The sequence below is a fragment of the Bombina bombina genome, chromosome 5 (genome assembly GCF_027579735.1).
Source record: "Bombina bombina isolate aBomBom1 chromosome 5, aBomBom1.pri, whole genome shotgun sequence".
Taxonomy (NCBI): Eukaryota; Metazoa; Chordata; class Amphibia; order Anura; family Bombinatoridae; genus Bombina; species Bombina bombina.
The window spans coordinates 25,165,799-25,188,215 of NC_069503.1; the positions used below are offsets into that span (position 1 = coordinate 25,165,799).

General features: G+C 39.8%; 1 protein-coding gene across 1 annotated transcript in view; it reads left to right on the forward strand.

Annotated features, from left to right (window-relative positions):
- The window catches only part of LOC128659725 (gastrula zinc finger protein XlCGF52.1), a 92,341-nt gene that overhangs the window by 30,387 nt on the left and 39,537 nt on the right, over positions 1-22,417 (forward strand). The window contains exon 2 of the mRNA XM_053713305.1: positions 6,064-6,147. Within this exon, the coding sequence (XP_053569280.1) occupies positions 6,120-6,147 (28 nt within the window). The 5' untranslated portion in view covers positions 6,064-6,119. The remainder of the gene's footprint in view (positions 1-6,063; positions 6,148-22,417) is intronic.

Genomic DNA, 22,417 nt, shown 5'->3' on the forward strand with positions numbered 1-22,417 from the left:
AGATGTGGTATCCTTGCTCAGTGTGCTTAGAGCAGTGGCGACTCTAGGAACAATATATAGGGGGGGCACATAAGATACCACAGTCAAAACTGGGGGGGGGGGCACTAATAATTTTCACCACTAAATTATACCACAGAAAAAAACACATACACACACACACACACATATATATATATATATATATATATATATATATATATATATATATATATATATATATATATATATATATATATATATATATATATATAATTCCAAAATACCAGAGTAGTGCAGTATGCAATGATACCTTTATATTGTACTAAGCTAATACTTAAAAGACAAGCTTTCAAGAGTTTTCCTTTCTTCCTCAGGTATTGCTTCAGACCCGAGAAAGAGAGGAAAACCCTCAAAAGGTTTTCTTTATAGTTTAAAGCAATTTCAGCAAACACCAGGGCTCTGTAAATTAGGGTTCTTCAAACCTTTTATCCCCAAGACCGAGTGCCATGATACCACATACCTTCCTGACCCTATTTTTGTGTTTGGTCTGAAAATGCACACACACACACACCCTCATACAACACACACACCCTCATACAACACACATACCCTCATACAACACACACACCCTCATACAACACACATACCACATCTAACCCTCATACTACACACACACACACCACACCCTCACCCTCATACTACACACACACCACACACCATCATACAACCCACACACTCATCTTAATACAACACAATCACCCTCATACAACACACACCCCCCACTCACCCTCATACAACACACACACACACAAAATAATGTAAAAAAAACAACAACAAAAAACATGAGAGCAATAGTCATTGTGATACACTGCTTGTCACTGGTGCCTAGAACAGGTTCAGTAATTAAGTAATACTGGTACACAAAGGAAATGGAGGGGCAGGGGCTTAAACACTGGCAGCAAATAAAAGCTAACGTCTTACTTGTAGCTGCTGAATACAGTGTTGGAAAGGAATTCCCAGCCCCCCTGCACTTCACTGTTAGATAAACAATCATTACACAGGCAGGAATGCAGCTGAAGTGTCCTGTTGCTGCTGGCTGAAATTAAATGTCCCAGCAATCTTAAGGTGTTAAATTTTTTAGTTTAATCCAGTCAAGCAAATACCAACCCCCCAACTTAATGATCCATAAATTCAATAAAATACAACACTCGGGGTTCGTAGAAAACCAACCTCCCCCACGGGGGGAGGGGTTGTTTTATTAATAAATACATAAATAACTTTAAATAACAAACTGCTAACAGCTGGCAAGACGATCTTGTCCTATCAACCCACTAAGGGGTGTGGCCGCCCTGGGAATGAAGACGCCCTCATTCCGCCTACCTGTCCGCTAAAGGAAGATCGACCAGCGAGCCGACCAATCCCTAGCTCCTTGGCGACTAGGGTCCTAAACGCCCACTGTACTTTCCTTCTATGCTTGTTATAGTAAATTTGAATTTGTTGCCACACCCCTTTCCTGAACAAACCCGCATAATCTATTCTAATGTTATCATGCAAGACAACCTTCCCACCTGAAGCCAGCACCACCCTACTCGCATCCCAATTGAGCTTCCTTTTTACTCGGAAGCTCGCCTTCCTGGCAGCCATATGCCTCCAGACATTTCTTGAGATAATATTCGACCATATAATGGTCACTCCCTGAAACTGCGCTTTAAGCCATCTGATGTTCGAGACCATGACATCTGACAGATCCCCCATTGGCATCGTCCCTACATCATTCCCTCCCAAATGAAGGAGAATAACGTGAGGCCTGCCCCATCTCCTCCTGGCTTCTGCAACCTGCTCCAGCAAATGAGTCCACATCATACCCCTCCTTCCTAACCATCTAACAGATCTTTTCAGATGGCAGTCCTAGCTGCTGACCTCCCAGCTGCGATGCAGCCCGAACAGCCACCCAATGTATGTATGAGTGGCCCACAATCCAAATCATCCTGCGACCTGACCTGAAAAGAACATCAACAAACCATAAGGTCCTGGCTTCCACAAAAACACTCCCAAACCCCATATCCAACTAACAACTGAACCAAAAAACTGACAAACCCCACGTCACGTAACACTGATTCAGGGGCCTAATATATTTCTTATATTGCCCTGACGACCATCGCCCTAGTGCCTTGATCTGTCCCTCTGAACGCCCAGACATGGCCGCATCCGTGGACAACCCAATGCGGAACGAATGAGGAGCTACTACCGCTGGGTCCCACCCCAATCTGCACACTACCCTTTTTAAAACTGTTCGAAACTGAAATTAAGATAAATATGTCCCATCCTCGTGCAACGGCCCTCCCACATCCGGCCTGATTGCAACAAACCTCTTGCAAAGAACTGCAGGACAAATAGATGGCTCCACCTGCGAAAGCAAATTGAGCCATCTACCCCGCCCCACCTGATCCGTCTTAGACCTTGCCACCAATACTAAAACTGCCTGATCCTCCAATCTCACATGTTCCCTCAATAAGCCTGTACCCGATAAGCTCCTGGACCTTGCCACTAATTCACTTATTCTAAGGGCCGCAAAGTATGACAAGGAGAATGCAACAGAGACAACAATGTCTCAAAACCAGAACTACAAACACTGTCCAATTGATCCATTAATTGAGCTAGCCTGACCCTAGTAATAGGCTCCCTCACATCTTTTCGACTGCTCCCTAACCTACAAACTCTCTTCAAAGCTGCCCTAGCCAAAAAACTCTTAGTCACATCTTCCACCCCGTACAGTTTAGAGAAGAAGGCAACCGCTGCAGCCTTGCCCCCAATAGCCCCGGGAGAGAAACCCGCTACCTCCAGGGAACCTAACCAACTAATGAATAATTAAACCGAAGGTGCTCTCCATGTGGTATTGAAAACAGTTAGAAAGTTACCCCACTCACTCCAAGCAACACTGTATGCCTGCCAAGTCCTAGGCACCAGCGAACCCTTTAACAGCCTTAGTGCAGCTCCCCAGAACTCACCACCTGCCAGAGATATGTTGGACACGTGTTACCCTCACTGACCGCTTCTGGCGCTAACTCCCTAAACTTAGCCCATTAAAACCGCGATAGAGCATCGGCAATCCCATTATGAACCCCAGGTACATGTCTAGCGCTAAAAGTGATATTATGCCGCAGGCATCTACGCACTAACTGTCTCAGTTTGTTAACTACGGGTGGAGAACTAGCAGAAAGCCTGTTGACAGCATAAACAACACTCAGATTATCGCACCAGGAAACTACTACCCTATTCTGCAACATATCCCACCACAGCTCAATGGCTACTAAGATTGGGAACAACTCCAAGAGGGTCAGATTCCTGACCAGGCCCGTATTGTACCATGCCTCTGGCCAAACCAACGCACACCATCGACCATTAAAATAAGCCCAAAAGTCTGCGCTACCCGCTGCGTCCGTGAACAGGTACAATTGCTAATTGGGAACTGGTGAATCCCTCCAAATCATCACCACATTAAACTTCCTTTAAAAATTATAACTGCCCTGGACAGCCTAATGCGCGACCTAGGATTGCTCACGCCCCTTGTGGCGGCCTCCATCCTCCGGTTGAATATTCTCCCCCATCGCTGTACTATTGCCAAAGCAGATTTAAACGACTGATAGGCCACAGAAGTGTCAGCCTCATCAAGCTCGTCATTCACTGAATTCCCTCTAGGGTGCAACAGGTGCTGTATGAGCCTGAACTTCCCAGGTTCTTTTTTGGGAACCATTCCCAGAGGGGAAACTACCAAATTTGTAAATGGAGGGAAAGAAAAGGGGCCTGCGATCCTACCCAACCTGACTTCCTTATCAATTTTATCTTGCAGCACCTGTGGAAATTGATACGCTGATTTTTAAATTGCGTATCGCAAATGGGGGGGAAACTAACCTACGCACCGGGATTTGAAAACCATATGACAGACCAACTCTAAGAAACTCTGCCCCCTCTCTATCCGGTAATTCCTAAGTGCCCCAAATTATTGCTGTGAGGTTCATTGGTGCCCTTTCCTGCAGAACCCTGTCTGAATTGCTGCTTGCCGACGTAACTATCTCTTTTCCGGTTACAATTGTGCCCTGGGTGTGCCCCTCCACAATAGATGCACATGTGCCAAAAAAGGCACTGTGCCCCCCTGTCACATAACTTTTCTTGAAAACGCCAGCATTCCCTACCCCCTTTCTTATGAAAGGGACGGTCCTGCTGACACTAAACGACTTCGCTGGTACTGCAACTGTCCCATCCAGGAGATCCAGATTGGACCAAAGGTCCATTTCCTTCATCCCAAAAGTCAGAAGTGCGTTTGCCTCCAACATACTCCTAAACTGAGCGTCATATTGACGCCAAGCCGTACCCTTACCCCTTTCATGGATATCATCAATGACTTCCATATATTTGAGTATATTAACTGCCTGGCTCGGATTTGCTTCTATGTAGCAAGAAGCAAGCACCCTAAAGCAACGCATCCACTCCTGATAAGTTTCTGGCCTCTTCACTTTCTTATCCCCTGTACCATTCTCTGCCATCTCCTTAACCTGATACGCTGCTCTCGAAAAAGATCTTAACATAGCGCCCCTCTCTACTCTTTTTAGCAATCCTGGGTTTCAAGTGAGAGTGTAAAGAATTTTACAATGCAGGGATAGGTGTCCGCTGTACCGGCCACCCCTGATTTTTCCCCCTACTAGAACCCTGCACTGCCACAATCCCCATAGACCCTGATACCTCACTCCCTGGCAGAACACGTTGCACACCTACTGTCTTAGGCTTCTTATCTACCAACCTACGAATCTTCCTAAATAACTTACGATGTCTCTCATCCTTCAGCCCCGTGGAACTATCTGAATCCCCTGATGTAGAGGAATCATCTTCCCTAATGTGTGGTGCAATTATTGACTCGCCACTCCCTGACGCCCTGAAGAAGGGACTGCCCCTGCCATTGATGTTGTGGCTCCAGATGACCCCTCCACCGCCTCTCCTTCAGTAGTCACCACTGCGGTGGTAGAAGTGGGCACCTCCAGACCGCTAGAAATCACCTTCACCCTCTCCACATTATGATTGGCCCACCTGTGGAACAGAAAAAACAGTGGGAGCACCACAGGAAGAAACAGATTACTCAGAGGACCCCCAGCTGCTATCTCAGATGGCCTAGCCCCTAAAAATTGGCCCCAGAAACGTTTATAGCTAATAACCTTTTCCTAAGACTAGACATAAGATCCATGTGTCCCAATCTAACTTTTGAAACTCCCCTACCAGGGGTTATAAATGGCCCTACTGGCCCTTTAACTGACCGTTTATTCTGCACAGTCTTATGATTGCCAGTGGATACCTTATTCACATTCATGCCCCACCTACCTCCATCGTTGGCTGTTGCAGAAGACTCTGTGTGCCCGCAGACGAACCAGGACCGACCACCGCCGATGCAAAGGAAACACTCTCCGGATCCAAGATGGCTACCAGGAGGGCATAGGGTGGGGCCAAGTCGCGCGCCCACAGAGTCTGCAGCAAGAGCCGGAAGAGGATGCCTGAGGCCATGCGCCTCTAAAAACGGTCCACATGGCCTTCCTTCCATCCCCTGCTGCCCTGAGATAAAAATGGGCGAAGGGGATCCCCCAGTTCTCCGCTGAGAAAAGCGGAGATCTGGGGACAGCAGCAGCTGTTCAGCTGCCAAGGAAGACTGCACCACAAGGTCAGAAGAAAAAGAAGCCACAAGAGGAGGGGGGAATATTGGAGCAGGGAGGGAAAGGCTTGAGACCGGAGGGGTGAAAAAACGGGTGGGGGGCACAAGAGACTCCAAAGAAACAGTACAGATAGGGAAAGAGGAAACAGTAGATGTAGATAGGCTAGGCAGAGAAACAGGAGAAGAGAAATAGGGGCAGAGGAATGAGTAGGAACCGAGATAGAATAGATAGGCAGAAATGCACCAGTCCTAGGAAAAGCCCCAGCAGCAGAGGAAACTGCAGGGACAGACATAGACAGCTGGGGAAGTCACTGAAACAGGGATAGAGGGGGCACAGACCACCACCTCGTCACCAGTTGTTGATATTGCTGTCCTCTTCTTCCTTGCAGGTAATTCTTCTTCACCGAACCTCCTTGGAGCCTTCGCAGAACGCCTGGATCTCCCCATGATGACACCTGCAAGACAAGAAACAGGTTAATGATTCAATTTCTGTTCTGCAGTTCTTTTTATCACCTCTGAAACTCCACCTCCTATGCTGGACTATAGCTGTCCAGCATACTCCACCTTTTAACCCTTTCTTCTCTTTCCTTTCTTCCAAAGAAATGACCCCTTAAATTGTTCTGTCCCTAAATAGGTCCTTCACTTTCCTTTGTGGTGGAGTGCAGATGCTAGATGTGCCCAACGTATACATAAGCCAGAACTCGTAGCAGCAATTAGCAGGAAGGAGGGGGGATTATTATGTGTAGGGACCCAGGCAGAGTTTAGAGGTAACGGAGGAAGAGCTGCTGCAACCATGCTGATAATATATCAGATAATGTAGAACGTAGTGCAAAGCAACTTGTGTATGCGCAGAGATAACATACAGTGTGTGCGGCACAGATACATGCAAAAGACTGCATCATTTTTAGTAACTTGCACTCATTAAATCATTTCATAGGATGCTCTTTTTAAATTACTTTTATTGATTCAGAGGAAATGTGATGTAGGCGATTTATAACTGTGTATAGAACAGGTTAAAATTGCTGCTCATCATAACTTGCACGTGCAGAGATCATATGAGATGTGCTGCAGAATAATGTAATATAACTAGTAATAGGTGATGTTAATTTGGCTGCAGAACCATTTTTAAATTGTAAATTGGAGACGCTGACCTTTTAGTGCACATTATAGTGTGTCGCCATTAGAACATGCAAATCCACGCTTCAGGGTGTACTGTCACAGCTTCTTGTATTGTACCCCTGGTGGTGTTTGATACAGAAAGCACGGGCTGACCATTTTCTATTAAGTTAAAGGTGCTAGGGAAAATATTGGTGGAGCCGCCTGGTAAAACAGAACATTCATGTAACAGTATGATCTTTTTGTACACTACCCCAGAATCAGCTCTCTCCTTTGGACCAGGGACGACATCACAGACCGTGAGACCGATCTTTACAATGCGCCACACTCAGCCACCGCAGTGCCAGTCAGTCCACAACATGGAGACAGCCAGTCAGTGCAAGGAGCTCCTTCCCCCGCGCTTCTGCAGAATCTGCACAGTGCACACACTGCACCATGGCTTGCTCCTCTCTCTTCCCAGAGTCTCCGGTCATGAGTTCCTTGTGCTGGGCCTGTGAAGGAACGTGAGGGCACTGGGACTGATCTGGAGGACTTAGGAGGAGGAGCAAATAACGCCAGCAGCAAGCATTGTATGGGGTAATTGTAGGAGTGCCGCCCGTGGTGCTGCGTGCAGAGCAGGCTTGAGGCACGTGCTGAGTGCTGTGTAAAAAATATAAATAGTCTCTCACACATACTCCTGACTCCTCAGTCCTCCCTCCTCCTGGTCCCTGAAGAATTATGAAAGTGCCGGGGCTGGCCCCCCTTGCCCCCCCCTAGTGACGCCACTGGCTTAGAGGAATATGGCTACACCTCACTGACAAGGCCCAATGAAGGCCGAAACGATCATCTGGGGTTGCTGTGTTCCTTAGGAATTGCCTGGTATTTTCGGTGCTGGACTGACCGTAATAGGCGAGATCAGACTGATATAGTACATGAAAGTTCTTCTCTGTGAAAAGCATTTCTGGGCTAAAATAAGCTGCACCCAGGTGGTAAATCGCCATGGAACAGGCTAACAATGATATTGAGCTAGTTGCTTCTTCCTGTGATTGTGCTTCTCTCTGTGTGTATATGTGCATGTGTATGTATATATGTATATGTGTAAATAAAAGCAAGAAAAATTCCATCCCAATAAATTATGTGTGTTTATGTGTGTGTGTGTGTGTGTATGTATGTATGTGTGTATATATATTCTTGGTTTGTTATTTTTGAATTTAACTTATTGCACATTATAAAGCTTATTTGTGAATTAAAATTTTTAATAAAAAGTTAATTGAATTAAAAAAAAATATTTTTAATTAAAAAATTATTTAATTTGATCATCTGAAAAAAACTAAGGAGACCAACAGAAGGTTCATTATTGGAATCTATGCTTCTGTTTTCAATTTTATTATATAAACTGAAGCTTTTAAAAGCTATAGTGAAAAGGCCTCTAATTTTATTCTGTATTATGTCCGCCTTTCACCATGAGTGTGTATTATCTTATATCCAAACCTCACTTTAGAGGAGGGTAAAATATTTTTGGTGTATGTATGTATGTGTGTATATATATATATATATATATATATATATATATATATACACACACATATACACAACATATATATGTGAATGATAATGTAGACATGCACGCCTCCACCTGCGTACAAACACACACTTGTACCCACCACACACACACACATGTAATATGCATATCTTTCTAGATCCTTAGTCAATTTGGCTTAAGTGTGTTTAGATGTTGTGTACTATGTTAGAAAGGCCTGGATATCAACTTCCCTATTCATGCCAAAGGGTTCCATAGTCTGGAGGGAGTGAATCCAGAAGGTCTCCCTTTGTCGTAGACGTAACATTCTATCTCCCCTTCTTTCATTTAGTGTGACTTGTTCAATAGCTTTAAATCGAAGACTTGAAGGGTCATTGTTATGTACCTTCCCCTTCTAAAGTGATCTGTCACTCCATGCGATACATCGCCTTTCTCAATGTTAGTTATATGTTCCAGGACCCTCCTCTTCACGGTTCTTTTGGTCCTGCCTACATATTGACAATGACAAGCACATTCTAAAACGTATACTACGTATTTAGAATGGCAATTCATACAGTTTTTTATTGGTTTCTTGAAACCATTAACTTGGGATCTTATTTGTTTATTGTTTGTATCTATAATGGGACATGTATTGCAATTTTTACGATTACATCTAAAAATCCCATAATTTGCTTTATTTAACCAGTTAGGTTTAGTGTCTTGTTTTAAACGACTTGGGGCCAGGATATCCTTTAGATTTTGATTCTTCCTAAACACCACTGTTGGTGTCTCGTCCAAAGTGTCTTTAAGGACTGAGTCCTCCAAAAGAACATGCCAATGCTTTCTAATCGCTTTCTTAATACACCAAGCTTTCTCATTATACTTAGTTAAAAACAGGTTGTTTTTCTTACTGTTCTGCATAATTTGATTGTGATTCCCTTTCTGTTTTAATAAGTTACAGTGCTCTAATTCGCGGGCTTTTTTATACCCATTTTCCACCAATTTTTCTTGATAACCTTTCGCCCTGAATTTAGTTTTTAATGTGATAATTGGGGTATGGAAAAACTAATGAATGGCTTAGACCAATATACCCTAGACTTACTTTTTGATCTAGAAAAATCGAATGAAGAGTATAAAAAAGGTCATTCCTTTAAACCCAAGTCCATTTTTTATCCCCTACAGTCACAGGGTAATCACATACCGTTTTTTTATGAACTAGTAGAAAAAGAATTAATGGACTTGTGTAAAAAGGAAAACCTGACATCAAAGAAGAATCCAAATCTAAATGAATTTGAGATGAGAGCACTCAATAGGTTAAAACAAGACAAATCAATAATCATTAGGGAAGCGTATAAGGGGGGAGGCATAGTCATTCAGGACAAAGATGACTATTTGGCAGAAGCCTATAAAATCCTGAATGACTCTGCCACCTATCTAAAACTAAGAAGTGACCCTACAAACCACTATACGAAAGAATTGAAACTCTTTCTAGAAGAGAGCTTACAAATAGGTGTAATTACAAAAAATGAATATGACTTTCTTTTATTGGAAAAGTGTAGAGTGGCAATCTTCTACCACTTGCCAAAAGTCCACAAAAATTTAGAACATCCACCGGGATGCCCAATCATCTCGGGCATAAATTCTTTGACAAGTAATCTATCCCAATTTGTGGACTTCTACCTGAAACCTATGGTTATTACACTAAAATCATATGTACGGGATACCCCACACATATTATCCATTATGAATAATATCAAATGGGAACCAGATTATATCTGGTTGACATTGGATGTGGCCTCTCTCTACACCTGCATCCCACATGATGCAGGTGTAGAGAGTATCAAATACAGTTTTAACAGATATGACCATCTTCCTCTAGTACAGAGAGATTTTCTATTGAAGGCAATAACATTCATCTTGCAGAAAAATTATTTTTTGTTCGGTAGAGAATACTTTTTGCAGGTTGGGGGCACAGCGATGGGTACTCGCTTTGCCCCCAACTATGCAAACTTATATATGGGAGCATGGGAGGACAAATATATATGGCACAACAACCCCTTCAAAGATAACATTATTGTTTGGAAACGTTATATAGATGACGTGATTGTCATCTGGAAAGGGGAGATGAATGAAATTGAATCATTTTTTGAATATGTGAACAGGAATGAATTCAATTTAAAATTTACCAAAAATGCCAGCAAAATACAGATAGAATTTCTAGACATAATCTTGTCAGGTAGTGGAGACACTATCATGACTAGTCTATTTAGAAAAGAGACAGACTCGAACAGTTACCTCCACGCCAGAAGTGGACATCATAGGAATTGGATAAGGAATATACCTTATGGCCAATTCCAGAGGGTGAGGAGGAACTGTTCGAGTCTAGAATCTTATGACAGAGAATCGGAAATGTTAAAAACTAAATTCAGGGCGAAAGGTTATCAAGAAAAATTGGTGGAAAATGGGTATAAAAAAGCCCGCGAATTAGAACGCTGTAACTTATTAAAACAGAAAGGGAATCACAATCAAATTATGCAGAACAGTAAGAAAAACAACCTGTTTTTAACTAAGTATAATGAGAAAGCTTGGTGTATTAAGAAAGCGATTAGAAAGCATTGGCATGTTCTTTTGGAGAACTCAGTCCTTAAAGACACTTTGGACGAGACACCAACAGTGGTGTTTAGGAAGAATCAAAATCTAAAGGATATCCTGGCCCCAAGTCGTTTAAAACAAGACACTAAACCTAACTGGTTAAATAAAGCAAATTATGGATTTTTTAGATGTAATCGTAAAAATTGCAATACATGTCCCATTATAGATACAAACAATAAACAAATAAGATCCCAAGTTAATGGTTTCAAGAAACCAATAAAAAACTGTATGAATTGCCATTCTAAATACGTAGTATACGTTTTAGAATGTGCTTGTCATTGTCAATATGTAGGCAGGACCAAAAGAACCGTGAAGAGGAGGGTCCTGGAACATATAACTAACATTGAGAAAGGCGATGTATCTCATGGAGTGACAGATCACTTTAGAAGGGTACATAACAATGACCCTTCAAGTCTTCGATTTAAAGCTATTGAACAAGTCACACTAGATGAAAGAAGGGGAGATAGAATGTTACGTCTACGACAAAGGGAGACCTTCTGGATTCACTCCCTCCAGACTATGGAACCCTTTGGCATGAATAGGGAAGTTGATATCCAGGCCTTTCTAACATAGTACACAACATCTAAACACACTTAAGCCAAATTGACTAAGGATCTAGAAAGATATGCATATTACATGTGTGTGTGTTTGTACGCAGGTGGAGGCGTGCATGTCTACATTATCATTCACATATATATATGTTGTGTATATGTTGTGTATATGTGTGTGTGTGTGTGTATATATATATATATATATATATATATATATATATATATATATATATATATATATATATATATATATATATATAATATACATACATACATACATACATACATACATACATATACACCAAAAATCTTTTACCCTCCTCTAAAGTGAGGTTTGGATATAAGATAATACACACTCATGGTGAAAGGCGGACATAATACAGAATAAAATTAGAGGCCTTTTCACTATAGCTTTTAAAAGCTTCAGTTTATATAATAAAATTGAAAACCGAAGCATAGATTCCAATAATGAACCTTCTGTTGGTCTCCTTAGTTTTTTTCAGATGATCAAATTAAATAATAATTTTTTAATTAAAAATATTTTTTTTTAATTCTATTAACTTTTTATTAAAAATTTTAATTCACAAATAAGCTTTATAATGTGCAATAAGTTAAATTCAAAAATAACAAACCAAGAAACTAAGTGTTTCAGTATTTTATTTAATATACAAAAAATACGAATTAAGGTAGGAAGTGTTAAGACAGACTTTCAAATGTTTATGCAAACACACCCTTAAGGCCAAGTCAATATGTAAGAAATTATTAAATCAGATCTAGTTCAGTACAGTATAGTTCAATATATTTGTTTAAGCTTCAATTAGCTTATGCTGCAACTGTTTGTTTTTTTCAATTGATGAATTAACTAATTTTATCAATTTAACAATGTTCAAATAAATATTATAACATGGTATCACACTTAGTAGAGTAATCGCTTATAGGCAGGCGTGTGTTGTCAAATAGGCTTTTATAAGGAGTACATATGTAAACATATACGGTGCTAAAATGACAGGTATTGATTTTTCTTTGCAATACCATTTTCATGAAGTAAGGTGGGAGTGTACCTCTACGCTGACTACAAATGTTCAGCTGGTAAGGTGGGAATCATCAAGCCTCTGACGAAGCGGTTGTTTACCGTGAAACGCGTAAGGCCACGCCCACCTTACGTCATTGCCGACAGACACGCTGAAGAGCGACTCTGAGCATCGCAAAAGGAGCCACAGCGGTTATTTCAAACTCTGAATAGAGTGTTTTTTTACATCTCCACAAAATGAACTTTGATCTCCACTGAGCACATGAGGAGTATTTGCTCAGCTAACCGGAAAAGAAAGCAAACAAGCGTTACCAACGAACTCAAGATTTTGAGACTGACTTCACAATTCAGCGCTTTTCCAGGTTATAAGTGGGGACACTTTGAGAATCCAATTGCTTATACTTACCTCATTCGATTGAGGTTATATTTGTGAGTAAGGATTACCTTCCATAGTTTTTATGTATTTTATATGTTTTTGTAATAAATCCAATTGATCTGCACTATGAGAGGTGTCTCTGTGCGCTTGTTTTATATATATATATATATATATATATATATATATATATATATGTTTCTTTCATGTAATTAGCAAGAGTCCATGAGCTAGTGACGTATGGGATATACATTCCTACCAGGAGGGGCAAAGTTTCCCAAACCTTAAAATGCCTATAAATACACCCCTCACCACACCCACAATTCAGGATAATCAGTATTCCTTCATTCAGACTGTCATTTTTATTATTTGGGATAATGCATATGAATAAATATTTTTTTCTTACCTTGAAAATTTTCAATTGACTTTTTTCCCTGCGGGCTGTTAGGCTCGCAGGGGCAGAAAATGCTTCAATTTATTGCGTCATTTTTGGCGCGAACTTTTTTGGTGCAAAATTTTGTCATTTCCGGCGACGTAGTTGCGTCATTTTTTGTCACTTGTGTGTTCAGACGTTTTTTTGCCCCAAAAAATGTGTGCGTCGTTTTCGGCGTCGGAGGATGTGGCGTCATACTTGGCGCCAAAAAATATGGGCGTTGTACTTGGCGCCAATAATGTGGGCGTCATACTTGGCGCCAAAAATGTGGGCGTAATTCTTGTTCCACTTTTTTTCACATTATTTAAGTCTCACTTTTTTGTTGCTTCTGGTTGCTAGAGGCTGGTTTATTTTGCATTTTTTCCCATTCCTGAAACTGTCATTTAAGGAATTTGATAATTTTGCTTTATATGTTGTTTTTTTTTTTTTTCTATTACATATTGCAAGATATTCAATCACTGTTCCTGTATCAAGAAATGCTGAGGGATTCCTGTTGACTGATATCAGTCCTACCAAAGCTAAGTTCATTTATTTTAATGTTATGAATGTTTATCTTTAGCTATGGTTTGTAATAAGTTATCATGATAAACTTTTACATGCAGAATCCATTTGTATTTATGCTTTATATATTGCTATTCTTTTTATATCTTATGTGCAAGATATACTTAGAAATTTATAAGAATATTTTTCTGATTCTATTTTAAAGGCTTTGTCTGACATCCTGCCTTCTAATAAAATTTTTAGGTCTTTTTCAAACTTCTTTTTTAGTTGATGAAGTTTTAAATGACCAACAACATAATGAATTATCCTTCTCTGATGGTGTTTTTTCTCATTCAGAATTTTTCTTCATCAGATATTGACACTAACAAATCTACTTTTTTATTGTTGATTATTTTGGATATTGAAGTAACTAGTTCTTTTGATTTTAAAAACCTAGCTAACTTTTCAATTCTGCTTATTTATCTTCTGTGGTTTCTTCAGAGGTTTTTTTCCAGTCCCTGATACTAGGGAATGGAATAGGCTGAGAATTTTCTTTTAGTCCTTCTTTAAGGTTTTTAAATTGTATTCTTTGCCGGCAGTTAGTTTTCAGTTTTGAGGAAAGATTCCCCAAGTTTATGGGGCTATCTCTACTCCTGCTAAATATACTATTATTCTTATAGAAAATAGTATTTATTTTTTTCCTTCAGATGGTCGTATCTTATTTAAGGAAAATTATTTTCAGGTTCTTTTCTTAGACCTGTAATTTATTTTGCTGATGTTGCAATTGCTTCATCTTTCTGGTTGGATACTTTAAGATCAAGTATCGGATTATGTTTTGTTTAGCATTGTTAAAAGGACAAAATCTACTACTTATTTGAAGTTCAGACTAGGTGCTATTGCATTGTCTTGTTGTCTTGCATTTGTTGATTGTGCAAGTCCAGTGTGTTGACTGGTCCTTTAATTTGATTAACATGCTAATAATTTCATTTGTGTTTTCATTTTATTAAATATTTTTGCAAATGAGGTTTAATCTATGTCTTTAGCTATTTTAGCTAGAAGAACTTTGTGATTTCAATTTTGATTTCTAAAATCCATATTTCTTTTTTTCCAAGATAATCAATTATTTGGTTCATAATTGGATTCAATTCTTTAACTGTTACTCTGGGCTTCAAGATTGAGTTCTAAGACTAAGACTTTAAGCTTATATTAGTTTTCTGTTCTTACTAAGGAACAGAATCCTGAATTTTTTCCCCAAGTAATATGTTTATAATTAGAAGTTTTTTCCTCATTCAATTAAGCCTTTTAAAAGTTCAAAGCTCCCCAAATTTGCATGTAGGTGCGGTTCTTATTCCAGCTTGGCTGGTAAGGGGCAGGTTAAGATTTTTATTTATTTTTTTAAATGTATTTGTTTCTATTCGGTCCAAACTTCTTAGACTTTGGGTACAGAATAGGTTTCAGAGTAAAACTGTCTGTGAGAAGTCTTTTTTCTCTATCATATTCCAGCTATTCCAGTGAAACTAACACTTTCCTGAAGTGTGTTTCAGACCTATATGTTTTGAGTACTGGTGAAGTGCGGCTGGTCACCCGTTGGGGCTCAAGCGCTGCTCAGACCTGGAGTTTTCTGGGGTATTTATTCCAGTTTCATTTTAGGAACTGGGTTTTGGGGTTTTATTCAAGACTATTCATTGTTCCAAAGATAGAAAATCTTTTTGAACTGTCATATAAGTGTACCATCTTTAAGAATGGTGTTTATATGGTTTATTCTGCCTTTTTGGTCATTGATGGCATTATTTGTTTACAATAGATACAATAGATGCATATCTTCATTTTCTGTTTTCATTCAGATTATTTTTTATTTTCTGAGATTCTCTTTTTTTGACAAGCATTACCAATTTGTTGCTTTTTCTTCTGGTCTAGCGACAGCTCTAAGAATCTTTTCAAGGTTCTCAGTGTTCCTTATTTGGATGGTATCGTGGTACTGGCTCAGTCTTTTCGTTCTGCAGAATCTCATACGATTCAACTTTGTTGTTTCTTCAAGACATGTTTAGAGGATCTTTTTATCAAAAGCTCCTTGATTCCTCACACAAGAATCACCTTTTTTAGGTTTCCAGATAGATTGTGTCAATGTTTTTGTCTCTAACAGACAAGTGACAAGTTTATGGTGAAAATATTTTTATTCATAAATTTTTACAAATACAAAAACAGTAAACAGTGGTCATAAGTTCCAACATTTTCAAGTCGCTCGGTACAAATCACATACATTACAAAGAAAAACACTTTGACATATGGGTACAAATGTGTCTCCATTCTCCTAAGATGTTTTGTGGTCCTATTTTATATAAGTTTTGCTTGGCCTAGTCCATTCCAGCCCCCCCCCTCCTCCTCGAGGCTTCATAGTAATGTATGAAGGGTTCCCATTGCTGAAGAAATGTTTTTTTATCGTCTAGATATTCTGCTGTGGCGCTCGCCATATCAAAATGATATATCATCTTTTGTTTAATCATATCAAAACTAGGGGGGGTTCCCTTCCAGAATTGGGCTATGCTCAGTCTGACAATAGTACAGATCCATCTTGCTAACTTATTATTATGTTTGGAGATTCCTGGAATCGGGAAGTGGAGGAGAGCCTGCTCCATTGTCAACGTTATTGTTTTTTGGAGAATCTCACTCACTAGGAAGGAGGTCTGATTCCAAACTTCCTTAACTAGTCTACAGTCCCACCACATGTGGGCGTATGTCCCAGTTTCGCCGCACCCTCTATAACAAAGTTTGGTGAGAGGGTCTCCCCCTCCTCCCGACCTAGTTGGGAATAAGTACCATCTGAAGGCTACCTTAACAAAATTTTCCCTGAGAGCCGCATTTTGTGAGAAAGATAACCCACTGGCTAAATTCTCCTTCCATGTCTCTATAGACCAGGTTTTTCCTGTGTCATTTTCCCATTTTAGCATTATGGGTGGTTTGCTATCTTGTGGAGTGCTGTTGAATAGTGTATATAGGGTAGAGATCCCACCTCTGACGTTCTGATCAGAAAGGCAAAGCCTCTCTAGTGTGGTACTTATAGGAACCTTCTCCCCCCCCATAATTTGTTGTGCTCTTGATTTTAATTGGAGGTAATGATACCAAATATTTCTATCTTCGCTATCTAAGGCTTGATACTGTTCGTATGAAATTAACTTGGCGTCTTTGTATAAGTCTGCTATTCTGTAAAGCCCTTTATTATGCCATTTCTGTTGTGTAATTTTATCGAGTGGGGTGTTTTTGGGTGTCAAGGGAGTGATCATTGATCTCCTATTGAGGAGGGGGAATTTGGAGTTCACAGTTTTCCAAATGTGTAGGGTATGCTGAATTGCAATAAATTCACATTTTTTATGAGTGATATCATTGTTGGGGGTCCATAAGAGATTGGATAATGGCGAGGTGTTCATAATGTTAGATTCAATTTTTATCCATTGCGAATTATCATGAGGTTTGAACCAGTGTAAGGTCTGGGCCATACGGGCTGAGTAATAGTATGGGACAAGGTTTGGGAGACCCACCCCCCCCCTCTCTTTTTGAAGTACACATGATATTTTTATTGATTCTTGCTCTTTTACAATGCCATACAAACTTCGAGATATCCTTTTGGAGTTTATGTAAGTCTGACAGGGGAAGAGATATTGGCAGGGAGCGGAATAAATACAGCAATTTGGGTAGCAGGGACATCTTGGTAGAGATAATTCGTCCATATAGAGAGATTTTGAGTTTCGTCCATTTTATTAATAAGGCTCTAATTTTTTTAAACATGGGGAGGTAATTTAATTGATATAGGGAGTGTATATTATTAGATAGGTTAATTCCTAGATATTTAATGGACTTTGTTGGCCATTTGAATGCAAAATTAAGTTCCATAAGTTTTTTAGTGTGGTTTGGCAACTCGATTCCTAGGGCTTCGCATTTCTCCTCATTTATTTTATAACCCGATAGGAACCCAAACCGCTGTATTAATTTGTATACCGGTGGGAGGGATAATAAGGGTTTAGTTAACGTCAAGATCACATCATCGGCAAACAGGGATATCTTATGTTCTGTTTGGCCTACCTGAATTCCGGAGATATCTCGATTTTCTCTAATTTTAATAGCCAACGGTTCTATGCTCAAAGCAAATAGCAGCGGGGATAACGGGCATCCCTGTCTGGTTCCGTTGTTGATATGTATGGTTTTAGACTGATATCCTGCCAATTTTACAAAAGCTGTTGGGAATGAATATAGTGATTTGATAGCGCCATAAAATGACCCTGAAATACCCACCCTCTCCAGAACCGCAAACATAAAGTCCCAGTTAATTCTATCGAATGCCTTCTCTGCGTCCAGAGAGAGGAACAGAGAAGGCATTCTTCCCACCGTGGCTATATTGATCAAATCAATAATCTTCCTAGTGTTGTCTGGGGCCTCTCTTTGTGAAATAAATCCAACTTGGTCTGGGTGAATTAGTTTAATAAGGAGTGGGTTTAGGCGGTTCGCTAAGATTTTAGTAAATAATTTAATATCCTGATTGATTAAGGAAATGGGTCGGTAGTTGTGGCAATGTTGTTTATTTTTCCCCGGTTTTGGGATTACTGTAATTCTGGCCAACAGCATTTCTCTAGGTATATCTTTACCCTGCATCATGGCATTAAATACTTTGACTAGCTGAGGTATCAGAATGGGATGCAGTATTTTATAAAAGATGGCAGGGTAGCCATCAGGTCCTGGGGCTTTAGATCGTTTAAGATTTTTAATATTCAATTTTATTTCCTCTTGGGTTATGGGGCTATTTAGGGATTCTAACTCCTCTTCTGTTATAGTTGGCATCGTACTCTCTCCGAGAAAGGCGGATAGGTCTGGGGCTTTGTCTCTACCTTTATTTGCTAATGATATATTATACAGTTTATCATAGAAGTCTGCAAAAATGTTGGCAATGTCCTGGGGGTCATTGGTCATTTTGTTATTTGGAGATTGTACCTGGGGGACTGTTGTGATTTTCGTTATTTCTTTTAGTTTGTTAGCTAGCATTCGGTCAGGCTTATTGCCGTAGATATAGTACTGAGTGTCCACTATTTTTATAGATCTTGCTGCTTCCTTATTTAGAAGTGAGTCTAATTCTGCATTTTTGGTCTTGAGTAGGTTAGTTAAGTTACGTGAAGGGTTAAGCCCTATTTGTGATCGAAGCCTGTTTGTCTCCGCTTTTAGGTTTAATAATTTAGTTTCCCTAAGTTTATTTTGTCTGCCAGATTCAGCCATAAGTAAACCTCGCGTATATGCCTTTAGTGCTCCCCATTCTAAGATAGGGTTCTGTGTGGAGTTATTGTTGATATTGATAAATTCAGTGATTTCTTGCTTAAGTTGTGTTAGTTCCGGACCTTCCCTAAGCAGGGATGCATTTAGAGTCCAGGATTTAGTCCTGTGTGGGTTAATCAGTCCTGACAGAGTGATTTCCACTATGGAGTGGTCTGACCAGGAGCAATTTGTGATAGACGCTTTGGAGAGTAAGGGTACTAGAATTTGACTCACAAAGATATAATCTATTCTAGATTGAGATGAATGCATAGGGGAATAATATGTGTAATCTCTAGTTCCGTGATTTAGAGCTCGCCACCCATCTATCAGATTATGATCTAGTGAGAAGTCAAGCAGGATCCTGCTTGATTTGGTGAGTTTGTTAACAGGCGGCTTCGCTTGTGAGGATCTGTCAATTCTGTCATTCATAGTGAGATTGAAGTCCCCACCCACTATAATTTTATACCTTTTCCACATCGTGAGGTGCTTGCTAAGTTTAGAAATAAAATTGGCTTGTAGCTCATTAGGGGCATACACGTTAACTAACAGAATTGGGGTATTTTGTATTGAACCTTGTATTATTAAATATCTGCCTTCTCTGTCTTTTGTAACAGATTCCTCATGGAAATTTAGGGAAGAGTGTATTAGTATTGAGACCCCGCATTTCTTTTTCGGGCCTATAGCATGATATTGTGTGGGGAACGCCTTATCCCAATATGTGGGTGTGTATGCTGACGTGAAGTGTGTTTCTTGTAGCATTATTATCTTGGCCTTTAGCGCCTTGTATTCTGAGATTGCCTTTTTCCGTTTGATATCGGAGTTTAAACCCCTAACATTATGTGATATTATTTTTATTGACATGATATATCTTTAGACAGAACAGCTATAGTAAGGTACCTTAGGGCCTCTGATGAATGGATCGCGGTCTCTCCTTTCTGGAGGGGGAGCTCCATGGACCAGGCCAAGCTTGGTTTCTGTGGGAAAGTTATGATCAAGCCTACATAGTGAGTGGAGGAAAAAATTAGCAAAATAGGTAATATTGCAATAGGCAGTACATGAGAATAGATATCCGAATAAATTGTCACAGTGAATGTGTGGGATGACCTGGAAATTAGTGACCAAGAGTGAAGTAAAAATAAAATACCAATAAATTCTAGAAATAATAATAATAAATATGTGATGTGGGACATAGTGTTTACATCACATTTACCTGATCAGAAAGTTTAGCATGAACATGGGTTAGGGGAAGGGGGTAAGGGATGGGGGGAATGGGGAGGTGGGGAGGGGAGGGGGTGGGGGAGATCCTGGGAATATTTATTACTCTTTTAAATTCTACTAGTAAACATTTTGAATGTAAATCTAACTAAAAATTGTAGGCAATGCGTTTTCAAAAACTTAAATAGGATAATTAAGTTCAGAGAGGCAGTAGGGGCTACCAATATTTCTTATGCTATCTATTAGTTGAAGAGCTAGCTTAGACAAATATGAATTTGAAGGTGGTATGCTATCTAAGCGGGGAGCTATACCTTTCTGAATTGAGCATTGCCTACGGACTGTAACATATAAACATTGCAACCAAAAAGTAACCCTAAAACAATAACATATCAAAATTGAACCTCAAACAAAAGAATGTCACTATACAAGCCTTGTCCCTTCGAGTTGGGTCAATCCTCTCAACTTTTGAAAAAGTCCTGGAATAGATAAAGATTCCAGATTAGCCTTGTTCTCATGGTGGGGGATCTACTGTGTCATCAGTTTCTTCTCCGTCAGTTTCCTTGCTGGGGTTTGCCCTTTGTTTCGTTGCTTTTCCTTTTCTCCCGATCGGGATCCATTCTTTCTGAAAAGTTTTCCTAGTGGAAGATGAGCTTGCAGGAGTAACAGGAGTGTCCATTTGTATTTGTAGACGATCTAGTATGGCCTTTCCTTCCTCCAAAGTAGTACAGGTGTAATTTCCGTTCTGATATGTAAAGGCCAGTTTGAAGGGAAAGTTCCATCTATATTTTATATACTCCTTTGTTAGAGCTGTGGTAATGGGTTTCAAGTCCCTTCTTTTCCGAAGTGTTATTGAAGCAAGATCTGAGTATATTTGCAGATTATGACCTTCATATTCTATGCATTTTTGGTCTCTGGCTGCTTTCAAAAATTTTTCTTTAACATGGTAGTAGTGCAGTTTTAGAATAATGTCTCTAGCAGAATTTGGTTGCGGTCTTGTGAGAGCCCTATGGACCCTGTCCATCAATAACATATTTGGTTCAATATCTGGGATTAGTTGTGTGAATAGATCAGTAATGGTTTCTTCAAGATTTTTAAAAGTCTCTGGGAGATTTCGAATTCTCAGGTTAGATCTGCGAGATCTGTTTTCCAGATCTTCAATCTGTTCTTCAAGTCTGCAGATGTATGAAGAGTTGTCTTGTATGGAGTTTCTGAGTATAGGGATTTATTCTGTTACATTGTCTAGTTTTTCTTCTAGTTCCGCTGTTCTCCCACCTATTTCTCTAATATCTTGCCTTATCTCAGACAGGGCCATTTTGAATTCTTCCTGGAATATTGATTTAATTTGGGCTAGAAGCTCTTTATTGTTCTCCTCTGTTCTTAAACCTCCAGGAGTCTCAGGGGTTTGTGTTATTGAGTTAGTTGCCACAGGAGAGTTACTTTTATCCGGTCCCTTTTGTTTTGATTGGGACCTTGATAGGCATTCTTTCACTGTTTGTGACTTGTTCTTCATGGTGAGAGTGATGATATGTAGGCAGCCCTATATTATATCTTAAATTTGAAATAGTCCCTGACTTGTGTTGTTCCTTGTGCTTCGCTATTCTCAGGATCTTTGGGTAGTGTTTAGGGGTGTTTGTTCATGCTAGTGGTAGTCCAACACTTGGCTAGTGCATATCGGTTAATTGTCAGGAAATGTGATTATTGGAGTTCTTTTTCAATTTCACATAATGCGTTTAGGGTAGGGAGATGGTATTTTTGAAAAGTCTCTCTTGTCTGGTGACTTGTAGGCTCCTGCTAATTCTCAACTGATATTCCCAAGTTGTTGCTATAAAGCTCCACAGCCTAGGCCGAGAATTTGGTATAGTGGAGTCTTGTAAGGAGACTGTGCTTAGATAAATATGATGGTACTCACATTAGAGCAACGAGAGGGGTGTTAACAGAGGCTTTATGTGTCCCTGTTGCAGTGTCTTTTAAATGGCGTCTTTTCCCGCCAGCTAGTTCTCAGCCCCTATTAGCCTCTTGTATTTATTGCGGTATGTATGTTTATTTTGAGGAGCTATAGATGTAGGGTATAGGTGATAATAGTGAGTGATATCACTGCTG